Source organism: Salmo trutta, chromosome 29 (assembly GCF_901001165.1).
Source record: "Salmo trutta chromosome 29, fSalTru1.1, whole genome shotgun sequence".
Lineage (NCBI taxonomy): Eukaryota > Metazoa > Chordata > Actinopteri > Salmoniformes > Salmonidae > Salmo > Salmo trutta.
Window position 1 is genome coordinate 19,418,515 of NC_042985.1, and position 19,226 is coordinate 19,437,740.

At 44.1% G+C, this 19,226-nt stretch overlaps 1 protein-coding gene and 1 non-coding gene across 2 annotated transcripts; both read right to left on the bottom strand.

Moving 5' to 3' along the window:
- Nucleotides 1-278: 278 nt before the first annotated feature.
- LOC115167068 (importin-7) lies at nucleotides 279-18,952 on the bottom strand. Its single transcript, XM_029721117.1, has 24 exons — nucleotides 18,751-18,952; nucleotides 15,585-15,666; nucleotides 9,845-9,998; nucleotides 9,562-9,720; nucleotides 9,264-9,420; nucleotides 8,793-8,882; nucleotides 8,520-8,614; nucleotides 8,080-8,164; nucleotides 7,695-7,929; nucleotides 7,431-7,507; nucleotides 6,392-6,508; nucleotides 6,085-6,174; nucleotides 5,678-5,843; nucleotides 5,360-5,520; nucleotides 5,021-5,149; nucleotides 4,329-4,395; nucleotides 4,030-4,155; nucleotides 3,828-3,925; nucleotides 3,635-3,730; nucleotides 3,272-3,492; nucleotides 2,934-3,142; nucleotides 2,373-2,579; nucleotides 1,837-1,953; nucleotides 279-1,707 (listed from the first exon to the last, which is right to left on the bottom strand). The coding sequence occupies exons 1-24, from the start codon at nucleotides 18,832-18,834 to the stop codon at nucleotides 1,607-1,609; spliced, it is 3,123 nt and encodes a 1,040-aa protein (XP_029576977.1). The 5' UTR covers nucleotides 18,835-18,952; the 3' UTR covers nucleotides 279-1,606.
- Nucleotides 6,710-6,887, bottom strand: LOC115167764 (small nucleolar RNA SNORA23). The gene has a single exon (XR_003870562.1). It is a non-coding gene; the product is annotated as a small nucleolar RNA SNORA23 (small nucleolar RNA).
- Nucleotides 18,953-19,226: the final 274 nt, after the last annotated feature.

Sequence of the window (19,226 nt, forward strand, 5' to 3'; positions counted from 1 at the left end):
TCATTCTGCTTTTGGGGTACGTTCCATACGCCATTCTGGATCACAATTGCGACAACTTAACTTTGCACGTAAATTCCAGCGGTTTCCAATAAAATATTTCACTTCACCTATGTTATTATACTTCTTATTTTTGCTGTTCGTTCTGCACAAGAAACAAATATAGAATCCTAAAAAACGTTTTCGAAGTTGGACACAGCCATTTTGGAACCGCAAAGCCTCATGGTAGCCTAAAGTTGAGCGAGGTAATGTGGGCAATGCAGTTGAATCAAACTCAAGGGTATTTGTAATGCATTTTATATACATTGACATTAGCCAGCAGTGTCTGTTAATTGAAACTACCCAGATCCAGGAAAACGGTATGCAGTTTGAAGCAAGTTTATGGCCACGTTCTATCGTCTATATCGTGCTGCGCAGTATGCAGTTATATCGGTCACTGATAATGTAGACACTTTAAAGCTCTGGGAGTGATCAAGGAGGACATGACACCCTTCGAACCCGTAGTAGCAAATGAACTAGAATTATAATTAGCTGGCAGCATAGTTACATATCACCTGATCTGACAGAGTATACAGACATTCACTCAAATATAGGCTCCAAATCAAATGACCGAGTGCACAACTGTGTAGCTGTTAGTAAACAGTCAAATGCATGCAATCCAACTTAACTTTTTTAATATATTGGTGTATATATATATATATATGGTTCATCCATACACCAACCAAATGCTTGAGACCTTCACGATCAAGTCCAATTGTACATGCTTCAAGGAAGTATCCAATTGACTTTCAGTGCTCACAACACGTCTTGTATCGAAACTGAACACCAAGAGCATTCGTTTTTAGGAATCAAGAATGTTTCCACTTTAGCAGCAAAGTGATGCCACTCATTATTCTACACCGTAACCAAAGTTACAGCAGTTTGTGTTTTAAATGGTCTTAATTGATTTAAAAATTGCAGTCTGATACAGAAGGCTAGGAGACCTGAACAATATGAAAGTGCTAGTCATTAATTTACAGAGATCAGGCATCACATAGTGCTATGAAGTATCCAATATGCTACATATGAATACACTTGACACCTTACAAATGCCTCTGGTTGTTTTTGCAAGGCTACTTAAAAATCAAGAACCTTGGCTTGTATATACACATAACAAACATGAGAATTTGTTAATGCAGAAAATAATGTAGACAACACTACTGCCAGAGGTATAATCTTATCACGCACTGCCTTTTGGCCAAAACAGTGAAAATGATGAAACATTTAGTCCCGTTATCAATTTCAAATTGTTAAGCCCTCCCGTTTTGTTTAAGTGGGAAGAAAAAAAAAGGAAGTCCCCGTCCTAGTATCCTCCACATTGGATCCCAGAAGACAATGTTGTTTAGAGCTTCTTTTTCTCTTGCTTCAAGCTCAAGTTCTTGGTTTGTTTTCCCAGCCATTTGTTGCATTTGGTTGCCTTCCCACTTCTTCTGGTGCTATTTCCAATTTGATAGTCAGATTGAAGAGTCAGTGAGAAGAACCAGTTCTGGAACCACTAGTTAAGGGAACAACACAAGCTTTTTTCACTTCACTACAATCAGTCAGAGTAATAAAAGGGAGAAGGGATGACTCAATTCATTCCTGGAGCGTTGCCTCCAAAGTTGAAATTAGTTGGCACCACTTCTGGCACTGTGAACTTGTATCCGCCGTGCTTCTCGATCATTTTGGATTCTAGAATGAAGAAAATAGGGCAATTATACAACAGGCCAAACATGGAAAGTTTTTATTTCCTATGAAATTAAAACGATTAAATAAAAATTAACAGCTGTCTAATTGTATGACGGGGATACATTTACTTACCATGTGCTGCCCGTCTCTGGTCTGCAAGTGTGCCAATGTCATGAAGGTGTTTTCCTTGTTCCTCATCAAGGGTTTGTGTGAGTGCCTGGTACCATGCTGGGTCACGGGTCTGGATATCTGAGTTGGAGAAAAACAGTTGTTTTTTCCCTCCCCTTTTAGGTAGGAATTACACTTAAGCATAAAAAAAATGCAACATATTGCATTCATATCTTCAATACCGAGATCTCATTTGTATTGTGTTTTTAAACAAATGCCTCAATGTCTTCAACTGAAGAACACGCTGCTGTGGGGAACTGAACCCAGAGACACAGAACGTGACCCTGACCCAGTGACCACAGACAGTGTCCCGTTCCGACTCATCGTATCATCACTGAAGAGCTTGTACTAATAATGCACTGTAAATAACAGGCCTCACAAATATGTTTCGTAATATTATTGATTGAGTGTAAACACTTATTCACTGTTTATATCAAATTTGTGTCCTTAACTTGACGACCCATCACTAGCTTTGTGTGCCTGAAAGGTGGTCTCCTTACTCTGTAGTATGGCCTTGAAGATCTGGTATTCATCCACCAGGTTGTCTTCATCGTCTACAGCTGTAGTGTAGCCCTCCAGTGCAGTCTCCTCTGCGTCATCCTCATCCCAGTCCTCATCATCCCCATCCTCTCCTGCATGCTTGGCCAGCATCTCCAAGTACTCCTGGCCCTCCTCATCAATGTCATCCTCATCACTGCCCAGCTCGACTGAGGAAAGTCACAATGGATTAATTTATTACTGATCAATCGACTAACATAACTCAAAAACATCTACCAATGAAGTGCTCCTTGCAGCTGTATCTTATCTATTTACTATAGTAGGAAGATTAAATAAGGGCGTGACAATGGGACAGCACAAATTCCAGAGGATAGCACAAATTTGGGGTGGCAGGTAGCCTAGTGGTTAGAGTGTTGGGCCAGTAACCGATCGAATCCCCGAGCTGACAAGGTAAAAATCTGTCGTTCCGCTGCTGAACAAGGCAATTAACCCACTGTTCCTTGTAAATAAGAATTTGTTTAACTGACTTGCCTAGTTAAATAAAAAAATAAAAAATGCTGTACCATTCTCCTCATCCTCCTCTCCATCTTCATCATCATCTTCATCCTCATTCTCATTCTCTGCTTGACAGGCGTAGGCCCTCTTGAGGCCGTTGAAGAGCAGGATGGCTGCGGGAAGCAGTTGGCCGGCCACCTGGTTGACAGCCTGGGGCCTCTGCTCCAAGTCAATGAGAGCACACAGGCCAAGCACACAGATCTTCCTATCGTGGAGCCTGGGGAATAACATAAAATATATCTTACTGCACATGTTTTTTCTCTATTTGATATCAAACTATATGGGGGACCATAGAAACCAGACGAGCTGTAAATATATTAAACATGAGCATCTTTCATGGTCTTACCCCAGGAAGCAGTCAACGTCTTTGAGCCACTGGGAGATAAAGTGGTTGGTGATGGGCTCAGTGTTGTTTGGGAAGCGCAGGTTCTCCAGGGTGTTGAGCAGCAGAGGGGGGCTGTAGTACAGGGCTGCGATGGCCACTTGCAGACACATGGTCCTCAGCTCACTGGTCTTCACCTCCCTCGTCAGCCTCTCCAGCGCAGCCGCCACAAACAAAGGAACAACCTGCAGGAGCGGCAAAGAAAGTCAAATGTGAATGTATAGTACAGTGCTTCTCAAAAGCAGTTACTTTGATATTCAACACACTTAAATAAGATTGAATACTGTCGTAGCCATACAAGATTTAGTGTAGAAGCCAGACGCTTACCTGATCAATTCCACGTCCTTTGCACTGCAGAATAACCACCTCCAACAGCTTGGCTGCATGACACTCTGGATCCTCACCTGGATCACCAGTCAGAACCTGCATGGACAACAGATTATCAACCTGTTCACACCAGCAAAAATACACACAACCAATATGTGTGAACACATTGCACAGCGGCTGTAAGTTACTGTACCTTCTTGCACATGCTGTAGATTATCTCCAGGTATTTAGTGTCAGACAGGAGAGTGTCTGTGTCAACCGTGACGTAGTTGTGAAGGAGAGGCATCATGTCTGAAATGGAGTCACATTCCCCATTTAATATAGTGTGTGTCTATATAATAGTCAAATCACCATAACAGGCAACGTTGAGACTAGCAGGTTGGTAAGCAGTATACCTGTGAAGTAGTCAAAGCCATCCTGCTGGAAGACCTCGAACACCAAGGGGAGGAGCTGCCACATCTGTGGGGACACCTGCTGGCAGGTCAGGCTGTGGGCCAGAGACAGGATCTCCTCGTAGAACTCTGAAAATCAACACACACACACACAGGCTGGGTGTCAGAGGTAAATATAGGACAACCCCCAGAGTGAGCCAGTCACGTAAATGACTCTAGGCACCTCACCCACTTGCGCGTGTCAGAGAGACGGGAGGACCCGGTTGGAATGTGGTGGGACAGGAAGAGCAAGGAAGACTTACCCAGGACGTGCTGCTGCAGGACGGTGCCAATCACCTGCAGACATATACCCTCCAGCTGCTGGGTGATCTAAAACAGAAACCCCATTCATTTAGTTAGAGCACTGGAACACACACACACACACACACACACACACACACACACGAGATTCACCATGAACATACATGTGGTGCTGCAAGAGTAGATTTGATCACTTCATTGTGCAAGTCATTTCCAGAAAACCAAATACCTGTGGGTAGGCACACTGATAAAAACACAAGTCAACAGCTGATCGCTTTACTTTACACAGCCAACGACCATGAGTAGTATACCAAGAAGACATATCTAACTGTTGACCAACATTTGCTGGTTTGGCTGGTTCCAAGCGCCACGGTCCTGTGCGTCAGCGGACGTACGGGCAGAGCGCCACAGTGCTATTTCTAGAGGCATTAGCCTGCAAGGCACTTTGAAGAGAGAACAGCGTGTTTCCAGGAGCGGGTGGGCAGCTGGAAGTGTGTTGGCAGGCAGCACTATGACTGTAGCTGGGAGGGAAGCTGCTGTACTGAGTGGGTGTTTGGTTGAATGGCTGTAAGTAAATATGCCCTGTCCGAACCAGAATGGCCAATAGGGCAGGAGCCCACATCCTGTTTCTGTAGCGTGAGGCAGCTTAATGTACAAGTACACCCCCTGGACAGGACACCATGGCTGTACTCACCTCTTTGTGGTCCTCCACCACACTGAGCAGTGTGTCGATAGTGTTGAGGATGCCCATGGCTGTCACCGCCTTGTCGTCCCCTCCCTCCTCGTCAGGCCCTGTCTGGATGACCTGGTTGAAGGTCATCGCCTGAGTAGAGACGGGAATAACAGCCATAAGTGGGTTTCCCTGAGAGCAGGGTCTTTAAAACCAGACCAACATGGAACTAGGAGAGATGGTAATTGGACCTTATTTCCTCTCTCCATGGCTGACAAACGGAACCGTAAACTGATCAAAGGAAGACGACTTCCTGCGCAGGGCCTTTTTATGAGTCAGGTACTGAGCGCACACACTCCTCACCAAGTGCTGTGTCATCTCCACAGCGATGGGCGTGACCTCTTCGCTGTACTCGCAGATCATCTTCTGGATGACGTTAGTGAGGTCATCGTTCTCCGTTTCACGCACAATGTGCAGGAGGGCCTGCATCACAGGCCGGATGAAGGGAGTGATATACTCTTTGGCTAGGAAAGAGGAAAAACATGACAGAGGAGCACTTAGTAATAATCAGCTATATCATTTGGATTCAAGAAGAGCATAACTATTAATGTTATACAGCAAAGACTCCATATACACCTATGGTGTGTTTCTGAGTCTGACAGTGAAGAGATAGCTAGCTACCTTTCTCCTGGTTGCTGATGAGAACCTGCAGGGCGATGGCTGCCTCCACTTTAACAGGCATCTCGTTGTCGTTGATCAGGCAGAGGCGGGTCAGCTCCAGAGCTGTCTGCAGGTTCTGGTCACTCTTAAACTTGACCTCACAGAAGTAATGCAGGACCCAACAGGCCTATGGGGAAACACCAGAACAAACGGGCTATACTTTTGCCGAATTCTCCTAAACCTAGAATTTCCATCTAGAACAATCAAGATGTGAAGAGTTGAAAAGCCACTGCAATGAGGGAAAGCAGAACTTGCAGAAAGCACTGGTGTTTTACCAAATCATTGTCATTAATATTCTTGATACACATGCTCTCCCCTTCTCCCCACGTGAGCCCTGGACCAGAATGATCTGGCAACGTGACACTTACTCTGGCTCTCATATAGCCCAGCTCACTGCGGAACAGAGTGAAGACGTGGTTCTGCAGCATGAACTCCATCTGGTCTTTATAGACCTTTTTCTGTTTGGGGGGGAGAGGAAGAAAAATGCATTTTTGTTAACCATGAATTTCATTAATATATTTGACTGCCAAGTGGGATCCATAAAGTAAACTTAAGTAATAAAACAAATTGGCAAAATAGTTACATGCCGAGTCAGCTACCTCATCTGATGAGTATCTGGTCAGACCAAAGGTCAACTAGAAAAGAGGAGACAGCAGATGGTGTTCGATTAATCACCTTGAGCAGGATTTCAGCCAGAGAGCCAATCATGTGCAGCGCTCCATCCTTCTTCCTGGGGTCAGAGGTGGGCTCAGTGAGGATCTGATAACAGAAGCCCATGGTCTTCTGAAGAACCTAGAGAATAAAGAAATGCATAGGGTCAAATGTGCTGCTTCTCTGTGTATCCTGGCTAACTGCTTAACATTAACATCAAGCACCTTTGATATGTCCCAAATGGCACCCTAATCCATGTATATTGCACTACTTTTGACCAGGGCCCATGGGGTAGTGCACTATGTAGGGAAAAGGGTGCCATTTGAGATGCAGACCAGGAGAGTTTGTGGGAGAGTATGGAGGCTGGCCCGTGGTGAGGAGTCAGAGACGTAACAGGTCAGTACTATGATCTCCAGTGGCTCTATGGCTGCAGGTGTGGAGTGAGCACTGCCGCACAGACTGTAAGACACAGCCAGACGGCAGCACGTAACATGGACAGGCACCACACACCCCGTTCACCCACAGCCAAAACAGAATAGAACTACATCCATGCTAAAACAACACCTACATTTAGAACAGAAAGAAAGCCGTAATACATAACACATCTGACTAAGGAGCTACAGCAACTAAAGTAGTGCTTTCTTCCAGCTATGCTCCTGTGTTTTCCAGTGTTCTCCTGGCTCGACGCGTCCACAGACCGGTTCCAACAGCTCTGTACCGTTGTTGGAGCAACAGGGCGCTAATGAGAGCCACAGCAGGGCCGGGCAGGAAGGAGGAGTGGGCCAGGCCATAAATAAGGGCAGGAGTGAGGCCAGTAAAAAAAAAAAAAGAAGAAAAAAAAAAAGGCACTTGGCCATAGAGGGAATGCATCCCAAATGGCACCCCATTCCCAATATAGTGCACTACTTTTGACCAGGGCTCTGGGTGAAAAAAAATGGAAAAAGTAGTGCACTATATTGGGAATGGGGTGCCATTTGGGATGGAACCAGGATCACATCATGGCTGGCTGTTGACCGTGCCAGGACCAGGAGGACTCAGCTTGCAAATCAGAACCACAACTCACTTCTTTCCTCTTGTTGCAGGAGGTGAAGAGCAGGGTCTGGGCGGCCGTGGTGGGAGAGATGAAATCCTCGAACACATCTGAGACAGGACAGAGAGAGTCAGCAGATCAGATGGCACATTGCATTGGTTTGTTAGAATAGCTTTACACAGTTAAATATTTTAACTGATCACTTCCAGGCAGTCTCTCCGATTCCAGGACATTCCTTCGGGATGACAAACACCACGGAATATTTCTCTGATTGCCAAAAACAAGAATGGTGCTTACCAAACTTCATGCGAATGTACTCGTATGGGTCCTCCTCCCACAACTCCTGGTCACTGTCCGTGTAGCACATGAGGGGGAAAACCACGTCCTGAATGATACCCTGGATATGTGGCTTCAGGTTCTTCCAGGTGACAGCGTGTGCGATTCCCTGGTTAATATAGTTGAGTGTCTGCTGGAGGACTCTGGGAGCCACGTATTGCTTCTCCTTGTACTGATATAAGACCTTCAGCAGCACCTACAGACAGATCAGTTCCCTTGGGTTGAGATCAGACTCCAATGCAGACAGACACAGCTAAAAGGCAACCTTCTGTCCCTCAGTCAATCACAGTCACGCATCACACATCTTTCAGCTCAGACAAAGCCAAGAGCGGCCTTGGCCTCTCACCTGTTGTGCTGCCACTGCGTATCCCTTGAGGAAGAGATCGGCAAACTCTGTGTACTCTTTGGTAGTGTTGCCTGGGCTGCCATACCTGAGAGGGGTTTAAAGATGCTTTCACAGGTTAATATACACTGAACCAAAAAATAAACACAACATGTATAGTCTTGGTCCCATGTTTCATGAGCTGAAATTAAAGATCCCAGACATTTTCCATATGCACAAAAAGTTTATCCAATTTTGCGCACACATTTGTTTACATCCCTGTTAGCGAGCCAAGAGAATCCTTTGCCAAGAGAATCCATCCACCAGACAGGTGATAAGTGACATCATTAAGGGATTATCACTTTCACCTGGTCAGTCTCATGGAAAAAGCAGGTGTTCCTAATGTTTTGTACACTCAGTGTAGAATCAGTGACAGTGTGCTGGGGTGGGTTGTGTAGGCTTACCTCTCAAAGAGCCTGGCCAGGATGTGGAGGGCCCATTTCTTACACTTCCACCAGGGCAGCTCAGGTCTCTCGTCCTCATCCACCTGCAAGGTCTCCTGTGGGGCACAGACAAGGGAAAAAAATATATATATATAAAAATAAATAAGCTTTGTTTCAACTAGCAGCAATAAAATAAAGCAAACAAACTACAGCTAATCTGTTTGGGAGCTACTTGATTTGCATAGTCAACCTATGTGCTCCCTCCTTGCCCTACCACAGTAAATCTGCCCTCACCGGAGGCACGTCTCTGTCCACCACTGTCTTCAGGATCTCCATCCACTCCGTCAGGTTCTGTCGGTTGATCAGCTCCAGGGGGAGGTTATACTGTGGACAGAGAAAAGGAGAAACCGTCTATTCAATTCAAAAAGCTTTGTCGTCGTTCCAATGGACATTAGACAGCAGAGCAGTCTGGCATGCTGATGGGGTACAGGTCTTGCCCAGTGGCCCACATGACAGTGACATCACAGCCAGCAGAAGAAGCAGCCCACATGGACCAGATGGTCCTCAGCCCTCCCACTCCTACAGGACAATCATAATCGACCATCTCCAAAACCAGTATTATGGAAGGAGTAGCTAAATAACTGGACACTACAGCTATACATCCACATTTAGACAAGTACCCTACACTCCCTATACAATCAACACAGACTAATATATACACTTAACTTCTAAGAAGGTGAGAGTGAAGGAAGTGGTCAGTAGTACCTGGAAGAGGGCGTAGAGGATCTTGAAGATCTGTTTTTGCACCAGGACAGATTCACTGGAGGGGTCAGGGAGCAGCTGGATGAAGCGGTCCTTCAGCATGGGCATGAAGATCTGCATGGCCGCCACCAGAGGACTGCGCTCATCCGGCTTCTTGTACCTGTCAAACACACAATCAGAAACATCAGCCACCCGAAGACAAAGCAAACAGCTCTATAATACGGTCTCTGTCCCAAATGGCACCCCATTCCCTAAATGGTTGGGACACAAACATGGTCACTCTAAAACAACGAGTCCTTACTCGTAGTTTTTAACCAGCTGGTAGAGGCAGAGCAGGATGCCCAGCCAACCGGCGCTGTTATCTGACTGCAGGTAGAAGCCAATCTTGTCCACGATGGCCGTCCACTTGCCGGGGTAGTCGTGTTTAATCATGTGGTGGATGCATGTTGTCAGCTGCACTCTGAAGGGTTAAAGAGAGCGGAGAATGGTTGGAAGACAATTTGGTTGATCCGAGCTACCTCTACCCCATCCCCCCTCTGCCGGCGCTGTGCAGTGAGCTGAGCAGCCACAGGGCGGTCGGTTACCTGATGCGCTCGGGGGAGTGGATGATGGCCTCCACGATGTTGTCACGAATGAACTGCCTGTCCTCCTCTGGGATGTTATTGACAGGCGTCTCCGTGCTGGTGCCGTCCCCCTCGCTCCAGTGCTGGGTCACCATGTTCTTCAGGTAGATCACCCCTAGGGAAGGGAGAGGGGGACCATCAACTGACTGAATATAAAACAGGCTTCTTAGAGATCCTATTAAAAATGGATTACATACAGTGCATTCGGGAAGTATTCAGACCCTTTAACTTTTCCCACTGTTACATCCCAGCCTTATTCCAAAATTGATTAATATAGTACCCCCTTCAAAATACACCATAATGACAAAAAATAAAATAATATTTGAAATAAATTAACTGAAATATCCCATTTACATTAGTATTCAGACCCTTTACTCAGTACTTTGTTGATGCACCTTTGGCAGCGATTACAGCCTGGAGTCTTATTTGGTATGACAAGCTTGGCACATGTATTTGGGGAGTTTCTCCCATTCTTCTCTGCAGATCCTCTCAAGCTGTCAGTTTGGATGGGGAGTGTCGCTGCACAGCTATTGTCTGGTATCAAAGAGTTCAATCTTGTTTCATCAGAGCAGAGAATCTTATGTTTCTCATGGTCTGGGAGTCCTTTAGGTCCTTTTTGGCAAACTCCAAGCGGGCGGCCATGTGCCTTTTACTGACGAGTGGCTTCCGTCAGGCCAAGCTACCATAAAGGAGTGCTGCAGAGATGGTTGTCCTTCTGGAAGGTTCTCCCATCTCCACAGAGGAACTCTAGGGCTCTGTCAGAGTGACCAACGGGTTTTTGGTCACCTCCCTGACCAAGGCCCTTCTCCCCCGATTGTTCAGTTTGGCCGGGCGGCCAGCTCTAGGAAGAGTCTTGGTGGTTCCAAACTTGTTCCATTTAAGAATGATTGAGGCCACTGTGTTCTTGGGGACCTTCAATGCTGCAGAAATGTTTTGGTACCCTTCCCCAGATCTGTGCCTCGACACAATCCTGTCTCGCAGCTCTACAGACAATTCCTTCGACCTCATGGCTTAGTTTTTGCTCTGACATGCACTGTCAACTGTGGAACCTTATATAGACAGGTGTGCCTTTCCAAATCATGTCCAATCAATTGAATTTACCACAGGTGGACTCCAATCAAGTTGTAGAAACATCAAGGATGAGCAATGGAAACCGGATGCACCTGAGCTCAATTTTGAGTCTCCTAGCAAAGGGTTCGAATATTTATGTAAATAAGTTTTATGAAATTGCATACATTTCTAAAAACCTGTTTTTGCTTTGTCATTATGGGGCATTGTGTGTAGATTGCTGAGGAAATGTTTTTATTTAATGCATTTTAGAATAAGGCTGTTAGATAACAAAATGTGGAAACGGGAGGGGTCTGAATACTTCCGAATACACTCTATGTAATTCTAAGGCAGGCTTAATGTACAGCTGGTATTCCACCCACTTAGATTTAATTAATGCAAATGTTATGGTATTGAAGTAAAATCTTCTTTGATCATTAGGTTTAAATTTAACACTTTCAATTCCTAAGGAATTGCAGCTGGTTAAAGTGGCACAATATTCTCCACGTCTCTTTAAAATCCCTTTACATCAGGGAGATCTCTAAATTGTTAGTGAGAGACAGTGTGACATTGGGCGGTGTGAAAGAGTCCATCAGCCTAGATAGCAGCAGCAGTGGATCTCATGACCAGCACATTCACTGTGACTCCTCTCATGTGCTCAGGCTGAGAGGGAGTAGCAGTCGGCCGGGGGAGTAAGAGGAGTGCTTTTAGGCCCCTTTAAGAGTCCACACCTCTCAGTCCCAACACACTAGCATGGTCCTGTTCATTAGCACTCCCCATCCAAGCAAGGAGTCACTCAAATATTAATCTATCTGCCCCCTGAAATTACAGCTCACATCTCTGCCTCCATCTTCAACTGATAAAATCAGAGCAGAGCAGCAGAAAGAGGCCTAATTCCTTGAGTGAGTCATAGAACAGAGGTGTAAAAGTGTAATTTAGTTAGGGGTTTGCAATAGTTCTCCCTCTCGTGTTGTAGCTCAGTGAGTCTGAATTTGGAGTACGGGTGTGAATTGGTCTACAGAGCCACAATGGAGCATCTGAGGTCAGTGGCTTGCAGGCAGGGTGAGGCGGTGGATAGGGGGCAGGCGAGGCGGTGGACAGGGGGGGTCAGACAGACTGCTGACACAGATGTGATCGCCGTGCTGCTGGCTGGGGAGTCATAATCCTGCCAGTCAGTGCTGACACAACAAGACTCAACATCCCCCTAGCCCACACATGGAGGCAGGGAATAGATGATTCCTGAAATTGCAAATAATGCAATTGCCTATAATATCAGTGTGACAGGTTTGAAAAAACAAACCATGACAAAAGAAATGCTATTATCTGTCATAAGCAGGAGGGCATTTGTCCTCAATAGGAGAGGGACCTGGGTCTGATCTCACTGCCTTTATGGGAATCCCAGGCATGTGCCTGCTAGCTGGTGACGGAATCGCTTAGCTCCTCCCTTTGCGTGTCAGATTACAGCAAATGAGCCTCATTACCACGGCACTTCGGGCCAAAGTGCTGACTGTGAAGTTCCTTTGGCTCTCCTGGGGAGAGGTGCCAAGCCAACTTTTAAGCATATGTTACCCAATGGCATGCCAGATATGATCTAGCCCATGCCACCACTGCAGCTGCATTAACTTAATGCAATCGGTCTGAATCGGAGTCAGGTGCAGCAGGACAAATAGCACAGTCACAAGGAGGATAGCATTCCTGCTCAACACACCAGTTCCTGGAGGTTTGTCTAGAAATATCCAGGTCATCTGTTTGACAAAAGGCACACAGATTAGCACCCAATGCATAAGGCAGGATGGGCTGCAGCCACATAGACCTTCCTCCAGGCAGTCACATTACTATTGTGTTGTTGAAGCAAACTACAATGTATAAGAACTGACAAAGTTGCAAGATAGTATCATGTTCTATGGGTGAACACAATTTAATATGCTCCTGTGGAGGTTAGCAGCAGGTTGAAAATGACAGGCTGTCTGGCAGCCACCTGAGGACTGCACACTTTTTAAATGTAATAAAAGTCAAATATGCCACTGATCAAGAGCAGATCGTCCTACCATATAATTGCACATCATTACCAGAGGCATGTGTGACACATGGACAGGCTATGAACTAGAGGTCGACCGATTATGATTTTTCAACGCCGATACCGATTATAGGAGGACCCCCCCAAAAAAAGCCGATACAGATTAATCAGACTATTTTTTTTCTTTCTTTGTAATAATGACAATTACAACAATACTGAATGAACACTTATTTAACTTAATATTACATCAATAAAATCAATTTAGCCTCAAATAAATAATGAAACATGTTAAATTTGGTTTAAATAATGCAAAAACAAAGTGTTGAAGAAAGTAAAAGTGCAATATGTGCCATGAAAGAAAGCTAATGTTAAAGTTCCTTGCTCAGAACATATGAAAGCTGGTGGTTCCTTTTAACATGAGTCTTCAATATTCCGAGGTAAGAAGTTTTAGGTTGTAGTTATTATAGGACTATTTCTCTCTATACGATTTGTATTTCATATACCTTTGACTATTGGATGTTCTTATAGGCACTTTAGTATTGCCAGTGTAACAGTATAGCTTCCGTCCCTCTCCTCGCTCCTACCTGGGCTCGAACCGGGAACACATCGACAACAGCCACCCTCGAAGCAGCGTTACCCATGTAGAGCAAGGGGAACAACTACTCCAAGTCTCAGAGCGAGTGACGTTTGAAACGCTATTAGCGCGCACCCCACTAACTAGCTAGCCATTTCACATCTGTTACATCAGCCTAATCTCGGGAGTTGACAGGCTTGAAGTCATAAACAGCGCAATGCTTGAAGCATTGCGAAGAGCTGCTGGCAAAATGCACGAAAGTGCTGTTTGAATGAATGCTTACGAGCCTGCTGGTGCCTACCACCGCTCAGTCAGACTGCTCTATCAAATCATAGACTTAATTATAACATAAAACAAAATGACGAGCCATAGGTCATTAATATGGTCGAATCCGGAAACTATCATCTCGAAAACAAAACGTTTATTCTTTCAGTGAAATACGGAACCGTTCCGTATTTTATCTAACGGGTGGCATTCCTAAGTCTAAATATTCCTGTTACATTGCACAACCTTCAATGTTATGTCATAATTACGTAAAATTCTGGCAAATTAGTTCGCAACGAGCCAGGCGGCCCAAACGGTTGCATATACCCTGACTCTGCGTGCAATGAACGCAAGAGAAGTGACACAATTTCCCCTGCTTAATATTGCCTGCTAACCTGGATTTTTTTTAGCTAAATATGCAGGTTTAAAAATATATACTTCGTGTATTGATTTTAAGAAAGGCATTGATGTTTATGGTTAGGTACAGTCATGCAACGATTATGCTTTTTTCGGAAATGTGCTTTTGTTAAATCATCCCCCATTTGGCGAAGTTGGCTGTCTTTGTTAGGAAGAAATAGTCTTCACACAGTTCACAACGAGCCAGGCGGCCCAAACTGCTGCATATACCCTGACTCTGTTGCAAGAGAAGTGACACAATTTTCCTAGTTAAAATAAATTCTTGTTAGCAGGCAATATTAACTAAATATGCTGGTTTAAAAATATATACTTGTGTATTGATATTAAAAAAGGCATTGATGTTTATGGTTAGGTACATGATGGAGCAACGCCAGTCCTTTTTCGCGAATGCGCACCGCATCGATTATATGCAACGCAGGACACGCTAGATAAACTAGTAATATCATCAACCATGTGTAGTTAACTAGTGATTATGATTGAATGATTGTTTTTTATAAGATAAGTTTAATGCTAGCTAGCAACTTACCTTGGCTTCTTACTGCATTCGCGTAACAGGCAGGCTCCTCGTGGAGTGCAATGTAAGGCAGGTGGTTAGAGCGTTGGACTAGTTAACTGTAAGGCTGCAAGATTGAATCCCAAGCTGACAAGGTAAAAAATTCTGTCGTTCTTCCCCTGAACAAGGCAGTTAACCAACCGTTTCTAGGCCGTCATTGAGAATAAGAATGTGTTCTTAACCGACTTGGATAGTTAAATAAAAGGTGTATTTTTTGGGGGGCAAAATAATACATTAAAATCGGCCAAATCGGTGTCCAAAAATACCGATGTCCGATTGTTATGACAACTTGAACTCGGTCATTCCGATTAATCGGTCGACCTCTACTATGAACGGTCCCTCACACAGAGCATCTCAAACGTGTGGAATGTTATTTTATAATAAAGGAGGCTGTATCAATGACTAAACAGACTGTCCAGACCAAGCAATTATAGATTTCACTAGAGCTCCCTAGCAGACTAAAAGAAGTGTGAAATCTCAATGCCGTAGGACAGGATAAAATAACCTGCAAAGGTAGCATAATAAAGATTGCATCATATACAACAAAAACACCTTTCTTCTCTTTCTATCATGTGTGTATCTTGATGAACAAATGTAGAAGTTCATGGGAAATTGGTCAGTCTTCACAATATGACTGGTGTCATCAGTGTGGGAGCTGTGGCAGTCAGGGCATGGGTCATCTTTGAGAAAGCGTGCTCAGTTCATTTGAGCTACAGTTGTAGATACTTTTCTCAACTTTCAGTTCCGGTGAATTTCCATCTGCAAGAGAGCCCAGAACCCCGCCCCACAGCATCATAATAATAACATCTACCCATCCTCTGAAACTCACCTGCTTGTCTGACGGGCAAATCTAACTGATCAGACATGGTGACTTGCAGCAGAGCTGACACAAAATTCACCTGGGTGTGACCCTGTAAATGAAAGCAGGAAAGGATGCATGAATATCAAACACTGATGTGTATTTGACCTACATATCAGCAAAACAAACAGTGTATAACATACATCTTTAGCCATTTAACAAGAACCATGTGTTTGTCTTACCAGCTGCAGACAAAAAAAAAATTAAAAGCAAGAGAATTTTTCCATTTTACCTGGGTATAATCACTGTGCCTGCCTTGTTTATTTGGATGTATATGCTTTATTCATTTGGATGTATAGGCTTAAATGGCTGAACTTAAACTATTCACAATGAGGGATAATACAGACAGTGCCTGTTTTTTAGGGAATTGATATAAGTCTACCATGTACTATTTGCAAGTAAGCAAAAGTGTGGCATGGCATTCCTCTTGATTCCTTGACAAGCAAATTACATGACAATGCTGCAAAAGTTTGTGTCGGTGTGCTATATCTGGAGTGATGACTCCTTGCTGTCCCCAGTACACCTGGTCATGCTGCTGCTCCAGTTTCAACTGTTCTGCCTGCGGCTACGGAACCCTGACCTGTTCACCGGATGTGCTACCTTGTCCCAGAACAGGTGTTTCCAACTCTCTCTACCACACCTGCTGTCTCTAACTCTGTATGACCGGCTATGAAAAGCCAACTGACATTTACTCCTGAAGTGCTGACTTGTTGCACACTGTACAACCACTGTGATTATTATTATTTGACCCTACTGGTCATCTATGAACGTTTGATCATCTTGGCCATGTACTGTTATAATCTCCACCTGGCACTGCCAGAAGAGGCCTGGCCACCCCTCAGAGCCTGGTTCCTCTCTAGGTTTCTTCCTTTTTAGGGAGTTTTTCCTAGCCACCATGCTTCTTTGTCTGCATTGCTTGCTGTTTGGGGTTGTAGGCTTTGTTTCTGTATAGCACTTTGTGACATTGGCTGATGTAAAAAGGGCTTTATAAATACATTTGATTGATTGAATGACGACAGTAATGCCATATAACCATTATATTGAGGCATGGAGCTCCATTAGCTGTAGCTAATACACATACAGCTACTCAAGGATGCCAAACCTATGATGCAACAGGTACATTATATAATGTAACCCCCCCCCCCCCCCATAAAACACACATCAAAGGAATGCAGACCTCCACATGGCCTGTCCAGACTCTGGCCAACATCCAGGCGGTCATTTGAGACTGCAGCATCTGCATCAAACAGTGAGTGTTCACCTCTCCCTATTCTCTAGACACTAACTAATAATGATAAAACTTAAGATATCCAGTATTCACAAGAGTGCAGCATACTTTTTCCAGAATCATTGATCACATAAGAGTGAATGAAAATGGGTCTCAATGCTTTGCCCCACCCATCCTTACATCACTTGCTATATTAAGTGAATACTGTTCAGGCTTAACTGCTTCAGATGAGTCAAACGTAAGCAAGGAAAAATAGCCTCCCCCCCCTATAGATAATGCACTACGAGACCTCTCCCTGGATACCACACATGACTCAGATCTAACAACCCAACTGCACATTCTTGTTCTGTGGATAGAAATTCTTTACTTCGTATATTCTGATGTCACGAAAAACAAAACAACTACCTCAGATTGTTGAGTGAAGTTGTACATTTTATTTTTTGAGCCTTGCTAGGCCTACTCGTATAAAACTAAAGTTAGCTAACAATACGTCCGAAATGATTATACACAATATGTACATATCACAGACATAACAACTCGACTTAAAGTTCACTCAAACCCCAGTTACATGACAACACCGTATATATATTGTTCTAAGGATAGCATAGTCGATAACAGACCAGAGTATACTTGACAATTACCCAAGAGAGACTTATTCCTAATAGCTAGCTTTTCACGTCGCGAGCGAAACATGGCTAACTATGTGACCATGACAGCATTCACGCCGTCCGTATATGTTAGTTATCTATGGCACGTCTACATTTTACATGAAAAGTCGACATCTAGACAATGATAATAGGCCATGTTGCACATAACCTTACCAAATAAAATATCTAGCTAACATTAGCGAAAGAACCTGCGCACGCGGACAGCTCATCGAATGACTCAATATAATTGATGTTACGCTAGCCGCAAAAGGTTGCTAACGTAGCGCTAGCCAGCGAACATTCACTTTTCCCTTTGGCTTTCACAAATGACGTACAAACAAAACGTTTGCCCCGTTACTACACCCTTTATTAAATGCGTAGCTATTATTAATAATTATTGCTATTCTTTACATCTTGCAAGTTAACTAGCGTTCGATAAATCAAACCTACCTAGCTAGTTAGCAAATATCAGTTAGCTTGCTAGTTAGCTACGTTCATGAAAGGCAACGCCAGCAAGCTAAATAATAATCTAACATTAGCTACTCCCATATTAGACATGCATTTATATTGATAATCAAGCTTTTATCACCATACTTTCCTAACTAACGTTACACCTGTCAATTCGTCCGATTGGTGACCAACTAGTTTAGTTAGCTATCTAAATTTAACGGGCTAGCTAGTTAGCGCTACTGCTGTGCAGGGCAATGTCAGCAGTAAAATAAAAAAAAACACCTGACACGTGAGCCACTTAGCAAACTTGCTATCACAGATTTTAAAACTTTTAGCCGACGCTAGCTACATTCGTATACTAGATCGCACGATTTTGTTAGTTTAGACAAAACTGGTATTAAATGGCATAATTTGTCTTTCCAACGATTCAAACATGATACATCAACTAGGCCAAAAGCAAGCATCGTCCAGCAAGCCTTTTTACTGCGTAGCTAGCAGCTAATTATCAAGGAAGCTAATGCTAACTTCCCGCACGTTTTTAAAGAACCAGCTGCGGGTATACGGGGTGGATTCGCTTGGAGTTGCCGATCTTAACGTTAAAATATAATTCGAAACTTTGACAGTACACGTCAAAAGTCTGATACGTTTCGGTGAATACATATGTCGAAGAGAATATCTGATCTGTCAAAGTTCTGGACTGACTCTGGTCTCCCATAGCCACAAGCTAGGAGGACTCCATTCCATCTTTGATGTGTGACACAACAGAAGAGGCCCGATCCGCGCCACAACCACCACCATCACAAGTCTTTACCTCGTTCAGCTGTCTCTCCGCGGCCTCACGCAAGTTTGGGTCCATGGTACCCCGAAGGGCCTCGATCAATACGTTAGGATCCATAGCTAAATCTGATATTGCTCGGATTCAGTATTTCTGTGGTCTATGAATTCCCAGTCAATGCGCACATGGACGCACGGCTCTTCAGTTACCGGCGCGAAAGGAAGAAGTGAATGAAGTACCCGGATAGATCAGCGCCAAATTTCTCCAACACGAACATCCGCTTCGAACTATTGCACTCTAGGAGTTGTAGTTTTACATGTGTGATATCTCTCTCACGCTGTCTTACAGTCAGTAAATAAAGACACTGCTGATAATGAGAACAAAATATTATGAAAATGGAAAGCATGTCATTGCAGTTGGCTAGTAGATTTGAAGTTTTCAGCACCATCTTTCATGATGATTTGGATGACATCATAACATCAGAGAACAACATCTAGATGTTGTACTCAAAA